Raw genomic sequence first — 15,676 nt, 5'->3', positions numbered from 1 at the left:
GTTCTGCAGGTCTGGCACTCAAATGGCAAACCCAGCCCAGCTGCTTCTTCCTGTCTGCACGCTGGAGCCTGGTTCTGTCTGACCTGTTGCACTCACCCATATTTGCAAAGGACTGTCGTGTAAAACCAGCAGCCAGCTCAGCCCATAGTTTAACATTGATTTAATTCTGCTTCCACATCTACAAGTTAATCCACAAGTTAAGAAGAAATAACGTTTTTTCCTTCGTCGCGTTGATTCTCCTCAAAATACCTACAGAGTTGGAGCTGTTCATGGTAATTTAAGCCTTTCTCTGAGTATGATTTTATTTTCAATGATGTCCTTCAACCACTTTTCTCTAAATCGACAGTGCTCCGGTCTGGAGGAGAGAGTAAAAAGGGCAAATAGCAAGAAAAATGCCTATGTGCTTCCAAAATTAATGCTTGCTGGAACTGCACAAAGCTATTAAAAACTCATTATGTAGAATGCAGGTGTGGCTGCTCACACATGTGGTAGAGTGAAGGCAGGGTCTTTTGGTTTTGCTTAACAAAATGTTGACATCTTCCTCTGCCTCTCTGATATTAGTATGAATTTCTCATTTACACCAGGCTTCTTGCTTGTTTTGGCAAGGAACAGCTTGCTAGAACCCCCCAGTCATGGCAGTGATAGAAAAGCAACAGTGCCTACCTGTGAATCAGCCTGCTGGACTCCAGAAAGAAGAATACCTCCACAGGCAGGGTCTGCAAGAGAGGAGAGACAGGGTGAAGTTCACATACTGAGCTACAGGACCAAAAAAAGAAATGTTTTGATTAGATGAGAACTAAAACCTATCCCTTCAAAAACAGCTCCGTGCAACATTTCTGATACTGATTAGCACCATTTCAAATTTTGATTTGTGGCCTCTAAATTTTCTCTTCATAAGGGAATGACTCAGAAATGCCAATGTTAATTCTGTGCTAGGATAAGATCTGTGACCAGTGGCAGTGATTTCTCGGTTGCTGCTTGGGGGTTCATAACCACCAGCTAGGAAGGCTACGGTACAGCATGACAACAGGGGACATAAAAGCCTCCCCTGTGCAGGTTCAGTTTGGTCTTGAGTCACAAAATACCATCGTACAGGTGAATACTGAGCTGTGGAAGTGTACATAATGTGATCAATTAAAGAATTTCAGTAACAAGTGCAATGGAAACTTAAAGGAGGAAGTAAACAGGAGGAAATACATTTAGAATATTATGCTTTACAAATTAGTTTTCTCAAGCCTTTTCCAGAATATAACATAATATGATACCAAGGCAAAAATATTAAATATGGTCTGGAAGATAAAGTCCTTTTGGAGCGTAGTTACAAACTCCAAAGATCTGTTGTTAGAGGCTAGAACTGTTGAAATTAGTGCTTCCTCTCGTTCAAGGTAAAGAAAGCTGGTGTTTGGCTGCTGTGCCTTAAAGGATTGCTGTGTGCCACTTCTGAATACTTACGGCAGGTTTGATTTTTGAGATCTCTATCACAAAATAGGTGCTTGCTGTTGCTAGTGGGATGGGTTTTCTGCGTGTTGGGATGCTCCAGAGAACTCTATAGTGGTACTTCTTGCTGTACTGCAGATCTTCTTCCCAGAGAAACTCTGAGCAGTGAAGCCAGCTCTTGTGAAGCTCCCATGTCTGCTGAACAACCAGAGCACGCTCTGTCTAGCAGACATAACCAAAGGGAGGTGCTAAAAGGAACTGGGGTGCTTTTATTTAATTTTTCACACTGTTCAACAGTGAGAGGGCTCAGTCTAACTGGGTGGGTGGGGTTGTCACTCACAGAAATGTATTCTTCGATTTGCTGCTGTCCCCTCTCCACTGAGAAGTCTTCACATGTTGTCCACTGAATATTTCTGATGGCGTATTCAGCTTCTGAAAAGGATAAAATGCTGTGAAAATCCTTCTGGGAAAGCTCTGACACACGGTAAGACGTGGCAAATAGAGCAAGCTCCTTACCTTCTTCTTTCTGCACATTATTTAGATAATATTCTTGCGCAGTATGTATTGCCTTTTTCACAATCGTGTGTGCTACCTTCTCAGTGGCAGCACTTTCATTTTCATTGTCCATTGTCTTGACCTCTGGAAAGAGAAGCTGTTACCTTGGAAATGCCCTTCTCAGACTGGGGGAGGACTGGAGGAGCGCAGATAGGTGCTGGCTGGCAGTGCCTGAAGAGCTCCACCGCTGCTCTTTGTGTTCTGTTGGCATGGCAACCCACGAGCCAACAGTCCGCCCAAGGACATTTTGGGAACGGAACCGCCTGCAGCTCTGCAAACACAGCCTGCTGCACAGAGCTTCCTTGGCACACAGCTCCTCAGAGCCTGAGGGCTGCTGATGGAAAAAGCTTCAGACGTTTTCATAAAACGCAGGGTGCAAAATCCCCAGCAGCCACTCTTCCATGACAGGGGGGTTTACCACAGGAACAAACAGGCAGCTTTGACAAAATGCAAGGCTGGCAGTATTTAGGAAGCCTGAGCAGCTGGAAGCCCTGACTTACCCATACCCACCTTGTTGTAGAGCCTGAGCACAGAGTGCCCCCATAGCAGCATCAGGTGCTTCTGGCCCTGCTCAGGGGCACAAACCATGATTGCTCAGGAGGACTGAGAAACTCTTCAGTCACATCCCAACCACCCATTGCAGGAATTCAGATGCAAATTTGAGTCTAAGCTTGCTGTCATTTATGCTGGTGTAAATTCAGAACTCTGCTTACATCCGTGTATTTTCTATTCCCACAATATTTGTTACTTTTTCAGTGTGGCTACAAGCAAATAAAGGAAACTGCATTACCAAAATACTTCTGTAGAATGGAGAAACAGGCTTAGCTACAGTTAACACACAATTTCTAGTGCTGGGTATCCTCAATATAAGGGGTGTTTGTTGCCAGCCTGGTGCTATTTCTGTAGCCTTTGTGTAGCTAAGGCTTAATTTTCCAGCCACAGTGGTTTCAGAAATTTCTAGTTCACGTGACTGTGCCTTGTTCAATATCTGATTGTTTCTGGTTGTTCACACCTGTGCCTCACAGTGAAACACTCCATTCAGTGTGGTGATGTAACAGTATGCTCCCTGCCAACCACGGCCTTCCTTCCCTCAACTGCCTCCTTAGACCTGACCTTACAGACAAGGCCAATGGACAATGAGCAACAGTACTGATAATGCTTTTGCTAAACTAGATTAACAACCACAAATCTGCCTCAGACTCGGGGGCCTGAAAGAGCTGATAGCAGACACCTTGTTCAACAGCTGAAGACCAATTGAGCACGCTCCTAAAAAGCAAACTGGCAGCTATGAGTCAATCATACCCCATAAACAGGGAGTCAGCCCAAAAGCCTACCTTGAGCTCTCCTGCACAGCAGCTGGCTGCACAACAGGATCTTCCTGTGAGTAGGGAATCCCATTGAGGTTATGCCTGTGAAAGATCTCGTACTTGATGTCAAGACAGCATGCTGGTACACACCCTTGGTAAGTGACTAATAGTGCATTTTAGGCTTTGTTAGCCTTGCTAAGATCACATCTTATATTGGTTGAAAGCTCTACTAGCTTCACTAAGACTATATATTAGATTGAGTGTGCACATATAATCCTTTAGACGTAAACTGTTGACCAAATCTAGGACTAGGAGTGGATCCAGCTGTGCTTGGGTTTTTACCTTCATTGATCAAGTTTAAGAAGGAAGAGTGTCCACTCTGAACCTCGTGACTCAATGGGGGGGCCTCCTATGTGTTTACCCTGCCCTCTATGCAGTAAATAATCAAATGTATCCACTTATCCCAAATCTTGAGAAGTTGCTGTTAAATCACTATGTTATATCTACATTATGTAAATAAATATATTCTAGCTTCTCTCTTACGAGTGCCATGTAATATCATTTGTTTTCATCTGCAACAAGTGACACAAGATCTGCGTTTCACTTCCACATCTCACATCCTGCAATTTCTCTTTTCCAGAGGAAACTAATTCCATCCAAAGCTTACAGCAACACAGATACAATGGGTACATACACGTATATATTTATTAGAGACCTAGATTGTCGTATACAGATCTGTGGCTTCTTTTGAGGTGTGCTGCCTTAGTCTATGTTCTCCAGACCCTGAAAAAGAAAGAGTGAACAAGTAGCAGCAGTACATGCACAGCTCTTGTCCCCTAACCTGTCTGCTGGGTAGAAGGCACAGCTCAACGTGCCACTTTTCAACCCCCGTTCCTCACACACCCAAACCATCACAAAACCCTTGTCCCAGCAGCACCCCGTGTCCAGCACGGAGCTCAGGGCGCACGGCCCTGCCCAGCACCTGCCTTGGACACGTAGTACTTGTTGACCCCCGACACTCTCCGGTCCCTTTCCATCAGCGTCCATTGGTACGGATTGCGGGCAATCCTCTTCTCCTGCGGGCACACGGAGCTGCGCGTTACGGAGCGGCACGGGGAGAGCGCAAAGCGGGGGGCGAAGGGAAAGGGGTCGGGAGGCAGGCCGCGGCCCGAGAGCCTCGGAGGGTCGAGGCGGCCCGGAAGCGCTGACCTTGCCGCCGTTGCACCACCGGTGCATGAAGATGGTGGAGAGACCGGGGATGCAGAGGCAGACGCCCATGATGGCCATGCCAGGCAGAATCTCGTACCACATCGCGCCGCTACCGCCAGCACCGTCCCCGCTTCCAGCTCGGCTGAGGGCACACCCAGCACGCCCCGCGCAGGGAGCTGCAGACCTCCCGGCCGCGCGGGGCACGACGGAAATTGTAGTTTTCCACTCCGCGCGGGGCACGCCGGGAGTTGTAGTTTTTCACGCCGTGCGGGGCACGCCGGAAGTCGTAGCCTTCCAGGCCGCGCGGGGGCGAAGAGGCCTCGGCCGAGGGCGCGGCTGGCGGCCCGCTAAGGCGCAGCCGCGAGAGGCGCGCGGCCAATGGGCGCGTTGGGGTGCGCGGCGCAGCCCCGCGGCCCGGGATGAAGGAGGACAAGGAGAACGCCAGGCCCAAGGAGCGGCGCGGGGCCCCTGCCGGGCCGGGAGCCGGCTCGGGGGCGGCGGGCGGCTCTGACGGGAGGACCGGTGGCACCGCCGAGCTCGAGCGGCTGGAGCGGCCCAAGGACAAGAAGGAGACGCTGAGCAAGGTGCGGCCCGGCCCGAGCGAGGCACGGCGCGGCGGCGGGGGGAGCTGGAGCCGCGGCGGGGAGGGGGTGGAAGACGAACGGGGAGAGGAAGAGGAAGAGAAAGGGGGGCGGCCCTCGGCGCTGCCGTAACGCCGGGCCGTGCTGCAGGTGGTGATCCGGCGGCTGCCGCCCAGCCTCACCCGGGAGCAGCTGGAGGAGCACCTGCAGCCCTTGCCCGAGCACGACTACTTCGAGTTCTTCGCCAACGACTCCAGGTAGGGCCCCGCCCGCCGCTCCCCGCCTCGCGTCCCGCCCGCCTGCCTCTCACTGCCTCTCCCCGCAGCCTGTACCCGCACGTCTTCTCCCGCGCCTACATCAACTTCAGGAACCAGGAGGACATCGTGCTGTTCCGAGACCGCTTCGATGGCTATGTCTTCGTGGATCACAAAGGCAGGTGGCCCCGGGGCTGGGCCGGGGGCTGGAGGGCGGCATGCGGGCCGTTTCTGCCTGTTGGCAGCATCGTGAATGTGGTAGAAGATATCCAAATAAAAACAGCACTTTACGCTCGGTGGGAAGTAAGTTAGGTTGATTTTAGGTATCAGATGTCAAACGTGGGTGCGCTCAGCTCAGGTGGTGCTGGAGCTGTTATAGAGGCAAGGTTGGTGTCAGCGTGGCTGACGCTCGTGCCCTCGTTGCAGGAGGGCTGGGCAGAGCACTGCGTGTTGTCATTCCCACTGGGTGGAGGCTGAGGTCGGTGGTGTCACTTGGTTCTGCCTCTCCCTGCTCCAACGATGACATACTTTTGATCACTCTGTAATACCACTCAAGGCCTGTCTCGCATCAGAGTGAGCTGCCTTGGTTTGGTACAGGGGGCAGTTTTTTCCCTGCAACCCAAATTGTGGAGTTGTTTCCCACAAGATCAGTGTCTCTGGAAAGCAGACAAGTGCTGTTCTTGGGATGCTTCTCCAAGAGTTTGAGTGCTACTTAGCTCTGTTCTAACTGTGCCTTAAATATTCAATACATCTCACGTCCTTTACTTTCACATTAAAAACAAAAACAAAAAAACTGCTTACGTTGGGTAACACCAATCCTTGCTACTCTCTCACTGTCAGACCTTAAAATCTCACGTTCAGTGGAAGCTGTGACAGGAGTCATCCTCTGGGCTTTGATAGACTGAGAACTTCCCACTTAGCTTTGTTTCAAATCTATGGATCTTTTAATCCATCTGGGTGTTTTATGTGATGTGCAGCTCTGCTTGTGAAAACCTTTTATTTAGGGGGTGCATAATGGAGTTCTCATAATGCCTGCATATTTCCTAAGGATGCTCCTTTGCAATGTAAAGGCTCACTCACTGTATTTACCATGCCAAAGAATAGTGCTAGGTTAATGCTGCCACAAATGCAGCATCTCTGTTGGAAAATAAAACTCCAAAGCCTGTTTGCAGTGTGTGGATGTTACATTCTACTGCATTTTGTCAAAAAGTGAGATTTGCCTTAGTCGCCTTAAGCTGAAATGTTCCCTGCTGCCGGCACAGCACAGATGTGGCCTGCAGGATGGGGGCAGTGTGGTGTAAGGGAGGTGGCTGAGCTGGCAGCTGTGGGCATCTGGCGTTTCCCTCCTGTTCAGGGTGTGTGAATCTGGTATTCTGTTAATGTTGCAAGACAATTTGTTTCATGAATTTTGTTCTCTCTAAAGGCGTTATTTAATTAAATAGCTTTGAAAATCATTTATGTTTTCTGTTGTTCCATTAGTCCCTTCTAGTATTGCGTGTTCCTGGCGCGGCTCATCTTTCTGTTCTGGACATGCATGATGTGCTCTATTTAATGCCTGTTTCGTTTCTGTCTTAATGCAGTTTTTCCTCTCCTCTCTTAAAAGGTCAGGAATATGCTGCCATAGTAGAGTTTGCTCCTTTCCAGAAAGCTGCAAAGAAGAAGAGCAAGAAAAAGGATGCCAAAACGGGGACAATTGAAGATGGTATAACAGCTGGCTAGTTTGTTTTGCATGCCTAGAGACTTGAAAGTCCTAAAAGTAGTTTGAATGCAGTATTTTGTGTATTGATAGAATTACACACAAGCCTTATTTCTGCTGGTTTACTGGCTGCAGATCTGTTAAGTATAGCTGTCATATTTAGAGCAAGTTCTCTGAGGGTGGACAGTTCACGAAAAGACATCATGTAAACACTGCAACTTCACTTGTTTATTCCAGACTTCCTGCAGTGACCAAGTGGGTTCTTTTCACGCTCCAATACATTTTTTTTTCCTCTCTCTGTAGATCCAGAATACAAGAAGTTTTTGGAAAGTTACAGTGCAGATGATGAGAAGTTAACCTCCACTCCTGAAACCTTATTGGAGGAAATAGAGGCAAGAAACAAAGAGCTGATTGGTATGGAAATCTTCATGCTAAGTTACCTTTTCCTAAAGCACCAAGCAAAGTATGTGGTGTATCTTTAAGCTGTGATTTCTCACCTTTGAGGAGGCTGTGTTTTGTGTTCACCTGGTGTTGTTAAACCTTTAGGCTGATACATTCAGTGTGCTTTTTTTTTTTTTTTTTTTTTTTTTACTTTCATGATCTAAATTTTTCTCTTTAAGTTTTATATGGTAATCTTTGGGTTTTGGACTGCTAATCAGATGCTTTAGCTGGACAAGGCTGTGGAGTGGCTGCGTTTTGGTGAGGTGTGGTGATGTTCTGTTGTGCTTGAGTAAAATGGAACTAGAATGATCCTTCTGGAGCATGCTACAGGTGTCAGTGAGGAAAGCTGAGAAACAGATAAGGCAGGGTAAATGTCTCTTTACATACAGGTATGCTGGAAAACTTATGAGTGTCCTAAACAGAATTTTAGAATTGTAATGATTGCCGTGGAGTAGGGTTGGAATACTTGTTTCACTGCTGTATTGCTGATGGAAGAGAAGGCAGACTGCATAGTCCATAAGGCCTCTTCATGTCATGTAGAATTTGTTACAGGTATTGCAGTACCAGATAAAACATTGTTTACACTAGCTTTCATATATTTTCTAGCTAAAAAGACTACTCCCTTACTGAACTTCTTGAAAAATAAGCAGGTAAGACTTCTGCCCAGAATCTTCTTGTTGCTTGCAGATACAATAATTTGCTCGTTTAGAGCATGAGTGCATATATTGCAGGGTGCTTATTGATGTGTTACTGCTCTTCTTTTTGAAGAAGCAGCTTTTGATCCAATTTCCTTGCTCGTGGGTTGTTGACATATGTTAAACTATAAGAACACTGGCCTTTGTAATAACAGTGATGTTTTCTGTGCATTCTGGTCACAGATAGCACCCTGCTGGACATCTCTGTGGCACTGCCAAACCAGATCTCACTGAAATGCTTGCGTTTTAATGCAGTTGTGGCTGAGGTCCTTGTAGATCATCTTTCTCCTAGCACATAATCTTATTTCAACATCTGGCAATTCAGAAAATCACTGATGAAACAGATCTCATTGAAATTAGAATGATAAAGGCTGAGTCCAGTGTCTTTTCCTCCTGTAAATCTTGACTTGTGCCATGCTTCCAAACATCGATGCTGTAATAATGTGTCCGGGTTCACAATAGTACTATAGAGAAAACAGTGGTTTTGTAATAGGGGGAGTTTTGAGGCCAGTTATTCTCTAATGGAATGCTCCATCACCTTGTAGCAAAGTACCCTGTTGGGCTTAAAGGGATGTTTTCTAGTTTGGAGATACACTGTTTCTTTGTTTTTGACACACGTAGAGGCTCAGAGAGGAAAAGAGAGAGGAGAGGAGGAGGAGAGAATTGGAAAGAAAAAGACAAAGGGAAGAAGAAAGAAGAAAATGGAAGGAGGAGGAGAGAAGAAAGAGAAAAGAAGCAGAAAAACTGAAGAAAGTAGACAGATGTCCAGAAAAGGAAAGAGACAGATCAAAAGAAGAACCAAAGATTAAGGTCTAGAACAGTTCTTTATTATAAACTGTTACATTCCTTTCCCCCTATTATTTGTATATAAGTCTTTCAAAATGTGCTCTGTGTGAAGAATCACATGAGTTGGTGTTCGTAAATTACCTCTTTTTTGTCGTATTTAATAGCAGGCATTGTAAAAGTTAATGTGCTGTAATGCTTCGTAGAACACTCCAAGCTTTGTCACGTGACTTGTACATGCTGTGCTGAACAAAATCGTGAATTTACTATGAAACAGAGACTTATTTTTAAGCTTTCTAAGGTGTGTTTTAGGAAAAAAGAATCCAATATGTTGTGTGGATTAAGCTTACTCATACACTCCAGCTTTTAAAGTACTGCAATTTGCAGTAAAATTAACGTGTATTTCTTACTGGGCTGTGGTTCCCTTGATGCAATTTCAGTGTTGTGCCAGACAAATATGTATTAGTGAGCTTTTTAGATGAGACTTGTGTTTTCTTTGTAGCTACTTAAGAAGCCTGAAAAAGATGAAAAAGACTTGGAGAAAAAAGAAAAATCCAAGAAACTGGAAAGAGAGACTCTGAGGGAGGAAAAAAATGCGAGTAGTGCATCTGCCAAACGATCTGATGGGGAGACAAAAGAAGAGAAGGCAAAAAAGTATTCTAGTACTTGCTATAAATATCTATATGTGTATATAACGTGTTTCCTGGTCATGCCGAGGTCAGGCTGCTCTGCCATGACCGCGTTCTGAAATTCCTTTGGAATGATTTTTCTGATATAAGGTGTGGGATGTGTTTTCTGTGGCGGTGCAACATCCCCACGATTGTGAGAAGATGTGTGAATTACGGCATTCCTTCACTAGTGGACAAACTTTAAGATTCTTTGCAACTCTAACTCCACAAGAGAAGCCCAGGTGTAGGGGACGTACAGCGGGCTGAGAGCACAGTCCTTGCAATGAGAGAATTATAACCGTGGCAAGAGGAGAGGCATACTGCAGTTACTAGTCCCTTTAAGTCTTGTAGAAGGCCAAAGTGGAAAACCTAATGCTCAGCAGCTTCATGATCTGTTCAGGGTTCGGTTCTGCCATGTGGGGCAGAGAAATTTAGATGCTTTCAAAGCCAGAGGAGACTCGGCCAGCTATGTGACCAGAAGGCTAAGAAATGCCAGCACTTGGTGCCATCTCTGGTTATCGTGCATGACTTGGGTTAGGACAGTTTCCCAAAACTAGAACCTACCAGTCTGTCGCCTTCATATTGCAAATTTACACCAATATTACATTGATCTCCCAACTCTGTTCGGTGAATCTTTTGAGCTTCATCTTCAGTTTTGTTTTCATACAGATCGGAAGATGAGTGTGTAAAGGACTACAGGGATCGAGATAGAGATTTTGAAAGAGACAGAGAATATGAGAGAGCACAGAGGGAGAAACTGAGGCGCCAAGAAGAAGAGCGTCGGAGGCAGAAAGAGCGCTTTGAGAAAGAGAAGGTTTTTAGAAGAAAAGAGGAGGAGGTGAAAAAGGAGAGAGACTTGCTCAGAGATAAGGGAAAGAAAAGTGATCTTACAGACTTTACCTGCGGCGTGGACAAATCTGAGAAAGTAACCAAAGATGATAAAAAGGAGGATACAATTAAGAGGGATCGTATCAGAAACAAGGTGCTGTGTTTCTTCAATTTCGTGTGTTTAATTCATAGGGACCAGTTGGTGTTTTTAGGATAAATGCACTTTGAGGAAAGAACCATATTGTTTCTGTCATAGTTCTCCCTGTTAATGTAACAAACTGCTAGAAAGACTAACAATTTGTTTACTAAATTTTCATACGTTTATTTTTTTTTTTTCCTTGTCACTGTATGGAAATGAAGGCAAAGTAGTGGGCTGAACTGTAGGTGCCATGATCCCAGTTCATTTGATAAGGATCCAGCCCATTGGCAGGCGTTGGTACAGCATCTCTAATCTGCATCTTTTGATGTGTGTGCCTGAAAATGTATCTCAGAGTGGGAAACAGATTGACCAGGTTCCTCCAAAACAGGGACAAGGCTACTACATGCCAAATATAATAGATCCTAAGAATAAATTCATGATGAAATGCTCAGAGTTCGGTTTTACGTGCTCTGCAGGTCTGCTTCTGCAGTACAAGTACATAAGGTAGCCATATGTAAGTCTTCTGTGTTGCCTAAGACATTGTTGGATACAAACAGAAGAGGTTTTGGAGGAACTTTCAAGTTGGTCTGCATTCTGCGAGAGGAAGAGCTGAACTAGTCTCTTAAAGATGGAAATAAGGTACCAATAACTGCAAGCAGGTGCTGTTCTTTGTGGCTTGAACAGGGGCAACCTTGATTCGAGCCAGTTGAAGTTACACTGCCACCTTGGTGGAATAATATATTTTAGAACAGTCTGAAAAGTTTGAATTTGAGCCTTTTGTTATATTGCTGGTGTCTTGAGAGCGCCGGGGCTCTGAAGGGGTCTAAATAGTTTTGATTTATTTCAGGATCGTCCAGCAATGCAGCTGTACCAGCCTGGAGCCCGAAGCCGAAGCAGATTGTGTCAGTATGAAGACAGTGCTGCAAAGTCCACAGATCAGGGAGCAGAGAAGAAACAAGAGAGCGAGAGCAGTAACGTGAAGGAAGAGGAGTGAGTGACCAGCATGCAGGCCTTATGTGTTCTGACTGTCTGTGCAGCCAAAGAGCTTGTACTACGCAATCCAGAAGTGCCTTCGAAGCGAAGAAGGAACAAAGGAAGAAGAGGGGCATTGTGCTGTTGGATGTTTCTGGCTAAAGAACCTCAGTTGTAGATTTGGAATTTGAAATGTTCTCATTGTATTTTCAGTTATTTGAATTTATTTTCCTAGCATCTAACTACAACAGAGAAGAGAACCTTTGCAAAGTAGAAAGACTTTGTGGCCTTAAGTATGATAATAAATGAGTCATGCGGTCAGGAGGAGATGACACCTGGATCTAATGCAGAGCTTTACTGTAGAGCCATTGGAGCCACTGTACCATGCACTGAAGCAGAGCAAGCTTGCAGTAGTGTGCTGTTAACACGGGCGTTGCCATGGCGTGCGGCGCTCCTTCCAAAGTGACGGCAGCTCCTTGATAGCAGTAGCACCGAGCCAGGTCTGCCGGTGGGTGAGGTAGGGGTGGAGCAGAGCGCTCTGGTTCTGAAAAGAAAAACATCTGGAATTGCACAGTGACCTCAGGAGGGGAGAGCCCTTCCTCGAGAAAGAATTAAGTTGGAGTGTATGAATAAGCTGGCTTAATGTGGAATACTGCTTGAAATTCTTTCGCAAAGTCTGCCTACACTGAAATGCTTATTTTGATTGAACGTAGTTGTGCAGTGCATCCCCTTCTGTTCGAGTCTGAAACGTTTCCCAACTGCTGCCCTCGGTCTGTGCTTCATCTTCCCTCTGTTTCGAAGTGTTGTTTTACAGCCCGGAAAGACTCCGCCGGTAGCGGCTCCTTTAAGGTAGCGCCTTTTAGCCGTGCCGCTTTTTGTACTGAGCCCAATAAACGTCCGCAAACCGTCGCAGCCGCAGTTGCGTCACTCAGCCGCGCCGCAGGGGGGCGCTGTGACCGCGGCCCCGCGCCGCCGCCCCGCCCTCGCCCCGCCCCTTCCGCCTCTTCCGCAGCCGCCATCTCCGCGTCGCCGCGCCGCGCAGCGCTATGGTGAGGCCATCGGCCGCCATCCGGCGCCGGGACGCGCCGCTCCCACCCCGCTTCTCCACCGGGCGGTGACTCGGGGCTCGCGGCGGGGTCTGGCGGGGCGGGGGGTGCCGGTTATCGTCTCTGCCGCGGCGGGGCCGGGCCGAGCTCCCCGCGCTCAGTGCCGCTTTCTCTTGCAGTCGTCTCACAAGACCTTCAAGATCAAACGCTTCCTCGCGAAGAAGCAGAAGCAGAACCGCCCCATCCCGCAATGGATTCGCATGAAGACGGGCAATAAGATCAGGTAATGGGATCGGCCGGAGCTCTTTGAGGAGCCGCGGCCCAGCACTGCGCACGCTCGGCATCACGTTCCCGTACGGACCGGCCTGAAAGCTGGAGAACCTGCCGTGTGTGCCGGCAGCGCTCCGCAGCGCCGTGCCGCACGGATGCAGCTCTCACACGGTGTGCGTGGGGCGCATCTCCACAGGTTCGGTTCTGGTTTTTTTTTTTTCTTTTTTTTTTTTCCCGACTTTGGGGCTCCCAGCTTTTCCTTCTCGAGTTCATTTCTGTGTTCTGTAAGTATTTATGGGTGTAAATCAGCTGTTGAGATGAGCCAACTTTAATTAACGGTCAGTTAATTGAAACTGAAAGCATAAGCTGTACCTGTGGAAGAATTATTCCAGAATGTTACATCAGCAGCCGTTCTGCTCCTGACATTCCTCTTCCAGCTCCTCCTCTCTCCAACAGCCTTCCCTCTCTTGCTGCCTTCTCAAGGAGCAGCGCCTTACAGAACATACAGAGCACAGCTGTTCTGAGGTGCATAAAGAACAAACGTCTCCTCGGGTGTGTAGGGGAGATGAAATCGACAATATAAAGTGCTTGATTTGTGACTGAAACTAATTTGCAGTAGTTCCCTTTTCTTTGCCTATAGCACTTGTTTTCAAGCATTACATTCAAGAAAGCGCAGTAAGGGAGTATTGCAGCTTCCCAGGTAAAGGCCAGCTGTGCAAAAGATGGTGCCAGTGTGAGCCAGTCCAGTTGCTGCGCAGCCAGCTCATTGTGTAGCCCACATGCTTTGCTGCCCAGACTTCATAGGAGAGTAGGATTTTTTCTCCCAGATCCTTTTTTCTCCTCTGTAGTGAGGAGAATGGTGATACCAGCAGCTGGCTACGGCAGTGAGGCAGCACAGAATTGCTGAGTTCCTTTTGCTTCTGTTACCTCTTTTCCTTTTAGGAAAATCAGCATCGTGTGCCCCTTGTCTTTCAGTTACCAGCATAAAAAGAGCTTCTGTTTTCGCTGTATTACATTGCTTTGTAATATTTTATCATGCAGCAAGATCTCTTAATTTTTGTCTTGTGGCACTTAAGTGCTTCAGCTACCTTCCAAACTGTGTGCTATAGCAGGCTGCAATTGCAGTGCTTCATTCTGTGGGAGTACTGCCATTTTCCTGCTGAGAGTAATTCTGTTAATGCTGTCTTTGGTTTTACCTGTATGTTGGTGAAACTGTTTGTCCTTAACATGAACATCACCTGTGGCTCATAAATGGACATACATTATCAGTGATTTGATGTAGCTTCCCAGAAGAGTGTACTTTCCATACACAGCTTGTCATCAGAAATGATTATATTTGTCTTAGGCTACAAATTGCATGCAGGAAATAAGTTTCATGATAATTGGGCAGACTGTATGTGGGGTTTTTTGTCTCCAGAAGAGGGGAGAGAACATTCACGTGCTAATGCATCTTTTTCTAAGACCTGTTTCTTTCTCAAGCCTTTAGATTTCTCTGCAGTGCTATGCTAATTGGTTAGCAAATGAAGAAAGTAAACAGATGGGAATTTAAACTAAAAGAAAAGTACAGAGTTGATTTTTTTGTTGGCAGCCTGCCACGGAAGCATGGTAAAAATCCTTCACTGATGAGCTAATTGAAGGTGTTTTCAGTCCACCTGGATGGTCAGCTGTGTGTGTTTTGCTAACTGACGTTGTTTTTGTCTTAGGTACAACTCCAAAAGGAGACACTGGAGAAGGACCAAACTGGGCTTGTAAGAGAGACTGTCTCTGGGAGCTCTAATAGCACTTGTCTTTCTGCATCAGATTGATACACCCCAAACGCTGATCAACAACCCTCAAGTCATTCCTTCTGTAGTGCTGGACTGCAGTACTCAGTTCTTGTTCCATGAGCGAGTGCAGGCTCATGCTATTAACGGGAATCTCAAAGCATTTGGCATCTGAAACATGAAGACTGTGTTCTATTAGTGTTCTTTCTTTCAGGCATCATAAGTATTAACAGTGTTCAGGCTTGTTAATAAATATGGACCTGAATGAAGTGGCTGATTTTGTGTCTGTACAGTGGGATGGTAGCACAGAAAGGCAGTGTTACTGCAGACACATTCTTACCTAGTGTGGAAAACCTCACCAGCTCTTTCCGGCCAGGTGAGGCGATGTCTTCTCAGTTATTGTAAATTACAGAGCACCAAACACACCAGTTCTTAAAGAAAAGGGGTAAAAACAAAGCTGATTTTACAGTAGTTAGTCTGGAGAAAATATTATTAGACAGATAGTGGGGAAAAAAAAAAGGCTTTTGGAGGCAGAGGACATTCACAAGTTTGAAAATGGCTTCATGACCCACAGCTGCTGTGGCTGAAGTGTGTGCAGTGTCAGTCTCTGATTTGTTGACTGGGGAAGACGGGGTTACATTTTGGGTAGTTTTAGGCAATGTTACTACAAAAAGTAAGTAGCGCTGTCACCATTTGTTGAAGTTGTGTCCGTTCGCCTCCTCTGGTTTTATTTTATGGAGCTGCAAAGCACATTGAGAAGGGCCCTCTGGGATAAGGTGGCCTCCTGTGTGAAGCTCTCCAGTTCCCTTTCTCAGTTCCATTTACGCTGACACAGATGTACAGATGTCCCCTGTGACAGAAGCCAGCCACTGCTTCTTCCCAGCTCCGCTGTTACCTCCCACGTAACCCTTTGAACATCTGCAGGTAGACCACACAGTAATGCCTACTGGGGTCCTGTTGTTGCTATTCAGACTGGTTGCTTTTCTTGTGTTTTATTATTTTCTTAGTTGATGAAATAGCACAGATGAACAG

General features: G+C 46.5%; 4 protein-coding genes across 4 annotated transcripts; 2 read left to right on the top strand and 2 right to left on the bottom strand.

Annotated features, from left to right (window-relative positions):
- Positions 1 to 267: 267 nt before the first annotated feature.
- AKAP14 (A-kinase anchoring protein 14) lies at positions 268 to 2,580 on the bottom strand (the record flags this gene model as incomplete). The annotated part of the gene is made up of 6 exons (XM_079541810.1): positions 268 to 355; positions 664 to 716; positions 1,453 to 1,659; positions 1,778 to 1,869; positions 1,954 to 2,076; positions 2,493 to 2,580. The coding sequence occupies 6 exons, from the start codon at positions 2,578 to 2,580 to the stop codon at positions 268 to 270; spliced, it is 651 nt and encodes a 216-aa protein (XP_079397936.1).
- Positions 2,581 to 3,981: 1,401 nt separating this feature from the next.
- On the bottom strand, positions 3,982 to 4,627 carry NDUFA1 (NADH:ubiquinone oxidoreductase subunit A1). The gene is made up of 3 exons (XM_079541940.1): positions 4,509 to 4,627; positions 4,286 to 4,375; positions 3,982 to 4,082 (listed from the first exon to the last, which is right to left on the bottom strand). Exons 1-3 carry the CDS (start codon positions 4,608 to 4,610, stop codon positions 4,062 to 4,064), a joined length of 213 nt encoding a protein of 70 aa, XP_079398066.1. The 5' UTR covers positions 4,611 to 4,627; the 3' UTR covers positions 3,982 to 4,061.
- Positions 4,628 to 4,927: 300 nt separating this feature from the next.
- On the top strand, positions 4,928 to 11,587 carry UPF3B (UPF3B regulator of nonsense mediated mRNA decay; the record flags this gene model as incomplete). The annotated part of the gene is made up of 10 exons (XM_079542016.1): positions 4,928 to 5,092; positions 5,240 to 5,346; positions 5,415 to 5,525; positions 6,924 to 7,045; positions 7,343 to 7,453; positions 8,087 to 8,130; positions 8,797 to 8,985; positions 9,461 to 9,612; positions 10,296 to 10,608; positions 11,441 to 11,587. The coding sequence occupies 10 exons, from the start codon at positions 4,928 to 4,930 to the stop codon at positions 11,585 to 11,587; spliced, it is 1,461 nt and encodes a 486-aa protein (XP_079398142.1).
- Positions 11,588 to 12,585: 998 nt separating this feature from the next.
- On the top strand, positions 12,586 to 14,907 carry RPL39 (ribosomal protein L39). The gene is made up of 3 exons (XM_079542017.1): positions 12,586 to 12,614; positions 12,791 to 12,894; positions 14,585 to 14,907. The coding sequence occupies exons 1-3, from the start codon at positions 12,612 to 12,614 to the stop codon at positions 14,631 to 14,633; spliced, it is 156 nt and encodes a 51-aa protein (XP_079398143.1). The 5' UTR covers positions 12,586 to 12,611; the 3' UTR covers positions 14,634 to 14,907.
- The last annotated feature ends 769 nt before the right edge of the window (positions 14,908 to 15,676 follow it).

This window comes from Tetrao urogallus (assembly GCF_951394365.1).
Source record: "Tetrao urogallus genome assembly, chromosome: 13".
Classification (NCBI taxonomy): Eukaryota; Metazoa; Chordata; class Aves; order Galliformes; family Phasianidae; genus Tetrao; species Tetrao urogallus.
This window is presented reverse-complemented; position numbering and strand designations above follow the sequence as displayed.